Source organism: Doryrhamphus excisus, chromosome 12, assembly GCF_030265055.1.
Source record: "Doryrhamphus excisus isolate RoL2022-K1 chromosome 12, RoL_Dexc_1.0, whole genome shotgun sequence".
NCBI lineage: Eukaryota > Metazoa > Chordata > Actinopteri > Syngnathiformes > Syngnathidae > Doryrhamphus > Doryrhamphus excisus.
The window spans coordinates 13,962,730-13,975,112 of NC_080477.1; the positions used below are offsets into that span (position 1 = coordinate 13,962,730).

Genomic DNA, 12,383 nt, shown 5'->3' on the forward strand with positions numbered 1-12,383 from the left:
TGTTAAAGAAGGTGGGGGTAGCATCAGTCTGACATCACTCCAAGGGCATGTCTGCATCCATGTCGACAATGGCGATGGCTACAGCACACTGCAGTGCTTGTGCAGCTTGGGAAATGTGAGCCAGCAGGAGGCACTGGAAAATTCGGTACTCACCTGACCAGACAGTCCAACATGTACGTTTGCTGCTCTGTAGTCTCATATGGTTATTGTACATTATTACGCTGTTATGCAACATTCAAAATTTAAAAAAAGTATGACAAGACAAAACACAATTATTTGTTTAAAGCATTGGTTTAATAAAATAGTGGTTCTATGGTTAAACAGACAAAGGGTTGTTTCAGTTGTGCATGCATGCAGACATGAATAACATTCAGCGCAAACAGTACAGGTAAAGACATAGCAGATGTCAGAAAATTAAAATGTTTGCATAGGAAAATAAGCACGGTTCCCTAATTTGACAAATATGGTCAAGGCTATCCCAGAGGGAGAACATAAAATATAATGTTGGTAATAAATTAGTCACAAGAGAAGCTTTTATATGTATTTTTATATTAATAGACTGTCAACATTGCCTTTTCACTGTCATTTCAAAGTGCATTAAACCGGTGCTGACTGAGTTCACTCAGTACCTGCTACAATCATAAGTCGCTCAGACTAGTTGCAATACACCAAAGTATTTGACGCTTGTCATTGGCTACATTACCATCCACTTGCAATCACACTTTCTTCACAAACAAGCACTTACAAGCTTTCACGTTTCATTCCATTGACTGATAAACTCTCAGTAAGGCGACGTTCACCTTTGATGTTGCAAAACATCTCCCTTATATGACTTCTTTAAAAAATATCCTAAAATTTATTATCTTCAACCCTTGTTTTCACTTACTTGACAACATCAGATTGTGTGCTTTCAGGTAAGGGCGTATATTCAAACTACACAACAAACGTCAGCCACCTGTATCTCTAAAAACTGTTTTTAAATGCATCAAATACACATCACATACAGTAATATGACATTCACTGAGACATTAACATATTTACGTACAGTACATAACCATATATATCAGTGGCCACTGATGAAAAGTATTACATTTACAGGGAAGGGAAAATCAACTGAAGACAAAACCCATTCATGGGTATCAAAAGACGGTAATACTTCACTGATACGTGTTGGTTCTGTAAAATTAAACTGTCAATTGTAGTGGGAAACATATCACAGTGGGAAGTATCACAATAGTCAAGCTACTGTACAACAATGTCTTGTTGTACTGATACTGATGTTGACTTATCTGAACTTTGCCATCATGATGCACCGTGCTAAATTCCCTACCAATACAATATTAGTTACTTTTACAATATCACCTGTGGCTGACCTTTACACACACATCACATTTTCTTATACACATATTTTTGTGCACAGTAAGGAAAGCGAGGCATGTATTATCTCAGAGTGCCTCACTCTCATTTTAGCAACCTTGTACAGCTGTCCCATATTGAACCACAAGGCATTTTGACTAAGTAGACTCAACGCTTCAAAGTGGAAATGATCCAATAGCTAAGTACCTACCGGAAAAAGTTTTTTGTTTACGTTCACGTAAACCAAATGGTATCATTACACGAAGAGCTCCCTCGTGACACTGCGAGAATGTAAACAACACCATGGTCTGTGAATTTTACAGTGTTCTGACTTTACTTTCACAAACAAAGATGATGGCGAGCAACTGCTCTGAAACCTGAAGTCTTTCATCATAAGTGTTTGAGGGGAATTGGAAGACAATTTAGACTTATACTTGACATAGCGCAAGGCTAGAGACAGTTGGTGAAATGTTGGGGAGCATTGCACTTACAACAAGAATTAGTTTAACACTGATCTGCTATATACTTTTGATTTTCTTCATTGAAAAATAGCCTTGAATTGCAAAAGTGCACAAGTAGTAGAATGTATCTGTTAAAAAAATACTTCAAAAATAACATCTGTTTGCACCCAAAGACAAAAACACCCACAGAAGCCTTGTGGTTGACCTAACCTAAAATGCTACTTGAAAGTGTATTTGAAAATGATGACACAAACAATTCAAATCTACACTTTGTCACAGTGTTTTAGATACAGTGAAATGAACCAAAATGCACTGACATGGAGCTCTGCTGAAGTGCTCAAAAAAGATGCAGAGTAACAATGATCACAATTAGAAATATTTATCGATGTACCGTCCTTCCCATCACATGCTCAGCTAAGGCATTTCAATGGCGTGACTTAACAGGCTAAATAGGCAGAAATACTTTTTGGAATATAATTAAAAGATTGGTCTCACACCTTGAGTACTCCCTTCCCAATGCGTGCAAGCAATTCTTGCATGACATACACTCCCACGGTACATGTTTAGTGCCTATTTATGAGCCATATCACTGCATAAATTGACAACTCACATCACTAATGAAACCTACTGCATCTCCTGAAAAGGCTGTGATCAGCATGAACCAGCACGTTTTTTGCCCGTCACGTGCTTTCATGTTACATAACGAGGACGTGCCCCCAAAGGGCACCGAGTTGTACAGAGCCCTGACATGAAGGCAGTTTACACCCCAACGGGCACGTCAAATGCCCTATACACTCAACGCTACAAATCCATATACTCAGATTATGGCAGAAATTAAGCGTCCATATAAACGTTAGTCGTAATTAAGGTACGGGGGGAGCAATGGCGCAAAATATACGCACGCAAAGTGAAACAGATCTTATATAAAGTGGATCCATCCGTTTTCCCATTCCTTTGGTGGCGACATTTTGAACCGGTGACGCCGCACTTTGTAGTTATTCCCGTTGTTATTATCCCAAAACTCCTGGCCGCCGACCGTGTATTTTATAGCAAATTGCAGCATGCCTCCATTCTCCATGTAGGTAGGCATGACCACCTTGAAGGAGAACTTATCCGTGGCACCGTCGCTTGAATCGGGCACGTAAGATGCCAAACTGTCCATGAAGGTGAGCCAGTTGTTGAGGGAGTATCGCAAAGAGACGCTCTTCTCGAAGGCCAGGTTTAAGACGCGAACAAAGCCGGAGAGGCTGAACTCGTCTGTCTCCACTCTCTCCAACAGGACTTTCACCTCGCGAACTTTCTGCTCGAAGCCGGGGATGGTGCCTGGGCTTGTAAATTGCAGCTCCATGAAGACAGACTGTGGAGGAGCTCGTGGAAATTTAGTGGCCATGTGATTAAAGTCTGTGGATTTGGGTAACTTGGCCAAAATACGATCGGGAACTTCCGGCTCGTCTGAGTCGTCGAAGTGTTTCACGGAGATGAGCTCCAGACCCAGGGAGTCTGCAAAGCGGACCTTTTTCTGACTTGTTGGACTTCTGCTGCGGGAGATTTCCAACTTTGCCCTCTCTGTAGGAGTGGGTAGAGACTTGCATCTTCGGCGTAGGTTGGGGCTCTGCGGGGGTTTGAGGAAGGTCTCCCGGCCTCGCGGTCTCTCGTCCACCACTGGGCTCTCGATGGGCTCACAAGTGCCGTTCATGATGTCCAAATCCTCGCCATCTTCCAGGCGTGGATTCGCCGCTGCCAGGCTGCCAAAGAGCCCTGCTATGCAGCTGTAGTTCCTGGGCAGGCAGGTCTTGGGGGGCAGCATGACCACGGTAGTGCGGGCAGACTCTGCTTCCATACAACGACACAGCCCCTGCACTGCACTGCAGAGCCGAGCTCAGTTGTCGTGAGAAGGGAGAAGACCGGCGAGTGGCGGGGAGACGAAGCCGGCAGGTGTTAGTGTTCCACTCGCGGATTGGCGCCTTGGCTGCGTCACGCTGACTCCTCTAACCTGGACCAATAGACGAAGATGTTGTTGCGCGCAGTTTCTCCCAAAACAACTGTCCGTTTGAATTTATGAGGTGCCGAAACAGACCACAGTCTGATAGTTGTGGCAGCAAATTCAACTTCGTCTATTCAAAGACCGCCCCTTCCAGGAGAACACTGACGTGGGGTACTTTAAAGTGTACGTGCAGAACTGAGCGTAGCAAAGAGACAAAATGGTTTCCCCAATAGCCACCCTATAGGATACAATGCACACCTCATAACTGGCGACCATGCCGTTTTACTAAGCATAATTATATAGTTAACATAATTATACCGTGTTCCCTAAAGCACTCGTGTGGACTGCATGCTTCATTACTATGAGCATCATCTGTGCGGATTACATAACAGAATACTCATTCAGCCGTGCCAGACTGACTGAGCCGCAGCAGTGTCGTCTCCGTTACGCCCCCTTTTACGTCATAAACCGCAAAAGAGGGGTTGCCATGACGACAGTGTTGCGAGAGTTTCAGTCAGTCAGCCGCACCGAAAAGAAAATAGTTTGGTCGGAACAGAAACTATTTTAAAAGATTGGATAAAATAAAATTATTCATAATAAGCTTCAATGTGGTGGTAAAAAGACGCTACAAGATGGGAGATGGTGAGTGAAATGCAGACTTTTTTCAAGTAATAGAAATTTATGTGACATGATCAGAGTTGCTAATTAATACACTTTTTAAAATGTCATGTCAGACTGTATTCTTCAAGACCATTTTAGCCATAGTTTAGTTTATTCCAAGATGCTGAACAACATTTACAATAAGGAACCTTGCAACATGCACAGAATTTCTTGGTCAATGCTTTGCATTGTTAACTACAGATGATCATATAATCCTTATTTGTTGTGACTATTTAGCCTCTTAACTAAAGTTACACTGGTGTGTCATTATGTGAGGTATTTATAGGACTAAGGCTTTATTGACATCACAAACACACTAGTGCTTTTAAGTGTGTCAAAAAGAATGTATACAAAGCCTAGATACCACACTCAAAAGAGATAACCTATGGTGCCACTGAAGGTAGTGGAACATGTAACATTTATGAGCTAAGGCAAGGTACAGAGCAGCAAGGAAGTAAAAAGTGTCAGTGAACTTATTTGGAACAAGGGGAGCTTGTGAAAAGACATTATTTCAACAGAGAAAACAGAAAACTGAACTTAACTGTAGCCCGAATCTACCTCTGAAGTGGTTAACTCACACCCCTTAAATGGGTACTACTCATTTTTTTTTAATTTTGCACATCATTCACAATCCTTATGTGGAACATGAACACATTTCTTTCCCTTTTCTGTGCATTCCAGTTGGACAAGAGCTAGCGGACAATGGCCATCATGGGAACTATCTATTTTGATGCTAGAGCCCTCACAATAACCCTAAAAAACCACCAACAGTGTTCTGTTTACATGACTGACTTATATATTAACCAAACTACAGCAATATTGTTATTGGAGCAGCTAACATGAAAAACTAGAGCTGGCACACGAACACAACACCCCGCCAGCCGCAAGTCTCAGCGTCACTCACAGATGGAAGAGTGGACACCTAGCTCTCAATTTCACTATGAAGACTCAACAAGACGCTCGTTTCCTATGAACATTATTTTACCTGAGGACTACAGCAAACATATTGTGCTGGAAGACACAGCCATCCCAATGAAAGCAGACATTGTAAGTGTTGTCGCTGTATGTATGCTATTATTATTGACGCAAGTAGTGTGTGAAATCATGTGCCTAGGAAAGCAGTTTGCGCGTTTTAAATGATCAAAATACAGCAAGATACTGTATTACATGTTATCATCAGTATATTACATGTTATCATCAGTAAAATTACTAAAGGGGGTGTATTATGCTAATTGGCACACAATTGGCATAATACATCACCTCTCTACTGAGAGGTGGTCGCTGTGTGACTGGCCAATCACAGAGCATCAAGAGTGGATATATAATGAGCAAGGTCTTAAAACACGGATACCGATGACAAAATGTACTAATTTCATACTCGTATCCAGCAAAAATGCATTATTTGTAATGGATATTAATCTTATAATGAGTATTTGGCTCATCTCTAGTCATTACATGTTTTTTTTGCGGGACTACCGTGTTCCAGACAGTGGGTACTGTGGTTCTCTCCACCTCCGTGGACGCGCAGTGTGTTCGACAAGGCTGGCAACAGTTGGGCCAATATTTCAAGTTCATGTTCACAAAAACACTCCTGTATGAAATGCTTTTGACAGATGAAAATATTTGCAAACCTCATTATCGGAAACTTTGGCATCATTTAGGGATGTCAAACTCATACCATGGAGGGCCAAGACACTACAGGTTTTCTTTCCAGCTGGTCACTAAAGCAGGTGATTTTAATGATTAACCCTCTGGTTTGATGGAAGGAGCTCGTCAATTAAATCACCTGCTGGAGAACCTGGTTGGAAAGAAAACCTGCAGTGCTTAGGCCCTCTAACTACATTTATTGGTCAGAAAAGTGGAAAAAGCATGATTAGAGGGCTTCGTAGGTGAAATACATAGATACATCTCAATGTAGCTCATACTGAGTTGTTTTCTCTTATTAAAATGCACAGAAAAGGACAAAGAAATGTGTTCCATGTTTCACATGAGGATTGTGGATGATGAGCAAATAAAAAAAACTGTTTTCCTTTAAGCTCCTTCTCATGCAACAAGTCACATAGCGATAAGAGCTGACATTTTCTCATTTCATGTTCTACTTCTTCACTTCTCCTCCCTTGCCCTCTGTCAACCTACCTCATTTTATCATGCTTTCAACTCCTCCTGGTGTCCATTTCCCTCAACTTCAGGTTTTTCTTCTTTCCTGTTTGTGGGATTTCAGGAGCTATATTTATTAATATTGAAAGCAATCAAACAAAACACTCGCTGGCTACAACACTATCATCACCTGCACAATGTCATGAGATCCAAAACAGAAACAGCATATACCTGATTTAGTCATTACAAAGATAATGTTACATTTTGCTTGACACAACAGCAGAATCTCTGCTGCAAATCTTTCTGTTTACGTAAATAGTTGTGCAAAAAATTTGCCTCAGTTCACATACATTTCCAAGTTGGCGTACAGTATGTCTCGCAACTTGCTATGTTCTTTATACAATGCGAGAGTCCAATTTTGTTCTGTCAGCAGCCTCTTAGCATGTTCTGAACTGGAAGTCATTGTCCCCCAGCTTTGATGCCCATCTATGATGTTATCAGCAATTGACCCTGTAGTTCAGCCACAAGTCTTTGTTTCTTATTTATCACAGCTGCAAAATACCCCACAATGGAGCCAAAGTACCAGCACTTTGTTAAATAAAATGAAAAAAATTCAAGAAATAGCTAATTGCAAAACACAAAGGTGGTAACCCATGTGGATCTCTGTCCCTCGCCAATCACCACCCAGCCGGGGTGGTCTTCCCGTGAGCCAAGATCTGGTCAGATTTCGGTGATGAGGAAGGTAGTTCCGGTTAGTTGGTGGGGCTACATAAAGGGGGCCTATTGTGCTCATCTTCAGCCCTTTGTATAGAAATGTGGACTCCTATAGAACAGCACACAATACCCACACAGAAAGCTTTCGAGATCTTCCAGACTCTGCACCTATTTCAACTTTATTTCCTTGGATTTCCAAAACAGTGTTTACCCACTCACAGCCCGCCTCTGGGCATGCCAACGCTGCTGTGATTGGTCTCACTCAGCTTGTACAGCGAACAGCTTCTACCCAGTCATGCCCATATAAGGAAGTCCAGCTCACTGTAACATCACAGAGAGTCGATGTTAAAAATAAACTCTCTCAAACCAAGCGTTAAGAGCCATTGCAAACTTCTTTCAGGGCTCTCTTCCAACTGCACAAACCTCATTATCTGAAACTTTGGCACCGTTGAACACAATAGTACAACATTCTAACAACATTTATTGGCCAGAAAAGTGGAAAAAGCATAAATGGTCCCCCTTTAAGTTACTTCTCAAAACAGTATGCGTTCAAAAGAGTAATACATTTGTATCAGAAAAACTGTCTCTTTGAAAAAATCAGACCTTATAATCGCTCAGCGTTACGTTCTGTCCCGTCATATTGCTGCGCACTGTCACCTGTCCATTGTTGTGTATGAGTTCCACAGTGGATGTGACGCGAGACCGTAATGTCACAGCGGTGCAGTCACAACTTGTTATGTTAATTAGTGCATGTTAATACTATGAACACATAGCACCACCATCAAGGCTAGATTTTGGCAGACAGCATCCAATACAGGGCTGTACAGCGGTCGAGTGGTTAGTGTGCAGACCTATGAATGCGAGTGTGAATGGTTGTTTGTTTATATGTGCCCTGTGATTGGCCGGTGGCCATAACTGTTATTGGTTTGAGAAATGAGCTGAAATATCATAATCTCCAAGTTGCAATTCCTTGAGAAATTGTTGAAAAAAAAGTGGACTGAAGATAAATATTCAGTGTTCATTCCAAGTATCCAAGTGTAGGAAAATAAATATTTGTGATTGAGAACGTCCTATTTGTTTTTACCTTTTGTGTTAAGACAGTCACACAGCATTGACAAATTTTACATGGATAGGGTTTCAAAGAAGCTAAAAATATACAAGAAAAATGAAGGCAAATTAGTTGAATGGCAGATTGTGTATACATAGGTACTTACCTGAAAGCAAATTGTTCAGTGTACACTTCCAAACAACAATAGCGTTGTGCAAACCGCGATATTTGTATGTTTTATAGCTGATATCCTTGTTTGCATTTGCATTTGCATTTCATTACATCGAATGCTCAACTTAAATGACGGTGCCTCGTAGCTGGAAACCACTTTATACCACTATACATTTTTTGAATTACCTTACAAACAGAAGAATGGGTTATTCCTTATTCTTGTAATGTAAAAAAGTAACGTCAACAGTAAAAGCGTGTTGAATATTAAACAGGCAAGATGGCGACTGGCGGTCGTCAACCCACCCCGGGCATAATCGCGTGACGTCACACGCCATTTTCACGTTTCGTTCAAAGACAAGTTACGTCATCATGACTGTTGTCGCCGTGCGAACGTTTGCCTGCATTTAAGTTATCCCGTGTAATGAACAACTTATGAGGTATACGGATATGATAACTTATAACTGCTCTGCAATTGTGAAAACAAGCATGTAATCAAATGTGTTACTAGGACATGGTTGTCATCTGATGATGTTACGTAAGCGGCACATTTTATAAAATATTGTTATACAATAACGAGTCACATTTAACTGTACAAAAACAACACAACCACATTAACTTAGCATTATAGAGTATATACCTCATGTTCACTGTTGCTTTAAAGACCGTAAAGGCATCGTGGGCGTTTTTTAGCAGTGTTTTTTTGTATGGTTATACTATGTTACCTCAATGATGAATAAGAAAAGTTAATAAAATGTTAATGCAAGTTTTTCATTTGTTTAGCATAACTCCTGTGAGATAGAGGGCAAAGAAATCAATCCCAGAACTCACTGATGGGTGGGCGGGGTCTTTGACAAGCATTGGTTTCTTCTCAAGCATTAGAGGTGAGGTTTCATATTATTCTTGCTACTCTGACAGTAGACATATTTGTGTGATCAATGTCCATTTATAATAAAATCTCACTCATCCCACAAAAAAGGAGCTTAGAAGTATGCATGGATCAGATGAAGAGATTCTAGATGAGAAAGAGGCAGCTGAGGAGCAGCTTTACAAAGCACAAAGGTTTCATGTGGATGCTCTTCTTGACATCAGTGAGGAGGCCTTTATGAAAGAAGTGGAGCCATATGAGTATCACTGTTACCCTGGATGGGAGGAAGCTGTAAGTGCATCTGGATCATTTAATGAATGAATGTTGACAAAGGCAAAAAAAAAAGTTAATTTTGTTCTGCTAAAGGTGCGCGGATGGGACAGAGTGGCTCCAGTCAGTGGAATTCTTCTTCCTCAGAAGAAGGACAAGAAACCAAAGCAGCGCAAGGAGACATCAGACAATCCTGCCCCTTCACATGTTGAAGCAACAACCTCTTGTGCAGACGCCTTAGCCAGTGGTGGTGAACACTGCATTGAGTTCCAATCGACCACTCATAACTTGAAGAAGTCAATGCCGCCTTGCCAGAGGGTACAACCAGAGTCTCCGGAATGGCACGTGCTGGATGGCGCGGAGGAAGACTTGTCACACCTCTTACAGGAGGAGAGGGGTCATCTCAGTGGGATTCCTTTGCACCTTCAACATCTGCCTCCAAACATGTCAAAAGGCAAGCCTTCTAAGCCCTCAAAACGCCAGCATCAGACTAAAAGTACAGTCGTTCCCATCACAAACTTCACATTTTTACCACCTATTAAATGAAAGCCAAAGGTCAGCTCTATATTACATAATGATTAAACAAGGGACAGTGCAAGACAATTACATTGCTATTTGTTTTTACCATACATCAGAGAGGACTTATGTGTCAATGTGTTTTGTCCTTTTTAATGGCCAGTGTGCATGCTACAAAGCAGCAGCACCTAGGTTTTGTCCTGATGAATTGCATATTGTATAACTGTATGTGAACACAGATATGGGAACTTAGCAACTAGTTCCCCAGCTTGCTTTCTCAGCTTAGTTACTAGACAACAATAAGCCAGAACGAACAAGTAAGCTTATTTAATGGGTTTTGTGTAACATTGGTACAGTAGAAAAAGCCGTAAGTATGTAATTTCTTTTAATGCAGTCCAGTTGTACTACTTTGTTTTTTTACATTAGACTAACCAAAGAATATATATTTTTGACAATCACACAATATACTGTATGTATTTCAGCAGTTTATTTGGAACCTCTGGTTAGCATACTTGCCCTTAAATCAATGCAAACATGTTATTCTACGCATATACTAAAACAAAGCATTTTGTGCTGGGAAAAACATGCATTCTCTTCCTATAAGGCTTTCTCTGGACACGGTTACATTGGAAACCAACAAGGCATCTACAGTTGTGGTCAGAAGTCTACATCCCCTTAGCAACGGCCCTTATTGATATATGTAAAACACTTTTTCAAGGGTGGAATGATTATCAGTTTTCCCTCGTCTACACAGTGTCAACAATACCCATACAGCCTCAAATATCCAACATCGTGAGTGGACCAACAAATCCCACCTATTCTAATGGAAGGTGCCAACATCAGACTGGACTAAAAGATACTACTTATCGATTTACCAGTGCTTGTGTCAAACTTTATCAAAATGTGACATGCAAAATACACATTTTCACCTAGAATTACTATCAAATTAATTAACTTAATATGATCAACATTTCAAGTTAACCAGGATAAAAAAAAAAGGTTAGGTGTCCATGTGTAGGAGGTGCATGGCTTCAAGTCAACTGTATGAAGGGGTGTTTGAGGGCCATACTCAACTACAAAAAGTGTTAATACTGTAATTGAGCATATATGTTGATCCTATGTAAATTGGAAAATCCTGATGTACATTAAACCTTATGCACCCAATTGTTCGTGTATATCATTGAAGATATATACTGTATAAAAATTACGCCTTGGAAAAAAGAACAGTTCAAATTAACCATGGCAAGCCCAACATTATTATGTAAACTACTGCCCACAACTGTAAATTTAGCAGAGAATATATCTGCTTATTGTAACACAAATGTAAAAACTGACGTGCCAAGAACCACACAACCAAGACACACACCAGTTGCAATGCTGTAATGTAGTGAAGAAAAAACATGGTGCTCTTTAGCTTGTAAGTGTAGGCCATTGTATAGAGATGGCATGGTTTTTATAACACTACACGATGGAAACTACAGCTTTTGGAATATGCCATGTTAAAAAATACAATGCAAATACTATTGTGATCATTTTTGTTAAGCATAATAAGCAAAACACAAAACTTGGGTTAAGGCACCAACAACTCAAAATGGATCATTTCAATTTTCACCATTACAAACTCTCTGTTCCAAAGTAGAACATGACTTGCCTAGGGTGTGTCAGCAAATTGAGGTAATGCGGTGCAACACAGTAACGAATAACCAACACAACAGGTTTCCAATGACTTCAGACATTAGGAACATAATGTAGTAAACATATTTATCTGTCTCCTGAAAGGGGTACTGCGATTGAAGTCACTTCGAGGAGCATGACGCACAGACTACAATGATTTGCAGTTAGTTTTCCCTTGTTTCTCACGGTTAATTGGTTCCACATCTGGCAGCAATAAGTGAATTCCTCAAAGTGAGATTCAATATTAATGAATTGAATATTTTTGTAGTTAAGAGCACAAAAAACCTGACCTTCTAAAAATGGTTAACACTATTAGAGCCTTGTAGACATGTAATAGCACCTCATAGTCACTTTTATATAGTAAATATGATAGGCGATAAGTCTTAACGCACACTATGTCAGTGAGAAAGTGCCTTGTAGGTAGTGGTAGCAGCATCTCAAACGGAATGTGGGTTTATCATGGCATTAAAAAAGGCGTGGCTGTCTTAGCAGTGAAAGTTAACGTAATGTAATATCTCATCGATAAACTATTGCTGACAACGGTACAGAATATAACATTATCTTTTT

General features: G+C 40.5%; 2 protein-coding genes across 3 annotated transcripts; one reads left to right on the forward strand and one right to left on the reverse strand.

Annotated features, from left to right (window-relative positions):
* Positions 1–291: 291 nt before the first annotated feature.
* Positions 292–8,911, reverse strand: LOC131139199 (protein phosphatase 1 regulatory subunit 3E). Its single transcript, XM_058088544.1, has 3 exons — positions 8,487–8,911; positions 6,598–6,664; positions 292–3,810 (listed from the first exon to the last, which is right to left on the reverse strand). Exon 3 carries the CDS (start codon positions 3,655–3,657, stop codon positions 2,737–2,739), a length of 921 nt encoding a protein of 306 aa, XP_057944527.1. The 5' UTR covers positions 3,658–3,810; positions 6,598–6,664; positions 8,487–8,911; the 3' UTR covers positions 292–2,736.
* On the forward strand, positions 4,265–10,229 carry si:ch73-103b9.2 (uncharacterized protein LOC100150067 homolog). Of its 2 annotated transcripts, XM_058088546.1 has the most exons (5): positions 4,265–4,443; positions 5,143–5,508; positions 9,272–9,372; positions 9,468–9,647; positions 9,723–10,229. In XM_058088546.1, exons 4-5 carry the CDS (start codon positions 9,480–9,482, stop codon positions 10,170–10,172), a joined length of 618 nt encoding a protein of 205 aa, XP_057944529.1. In that variant the 5' UTR covers positions 4,265–4,443; positions 5,143–5,508; positions 9,272–9,372; positions 9,468–9,479; the 3' UTR covers positions 10,173–10,229. The 2 variants fall into 2 exon arrangements, with proteins under 2 accessions (XP_057944529.1, XP_057944528.1); XM_058088545.1 differs by lacking the exon at positions 5,143–5,508.
* Positions 10,230–12,383: the final 2,154 nt, after the last annotated feature.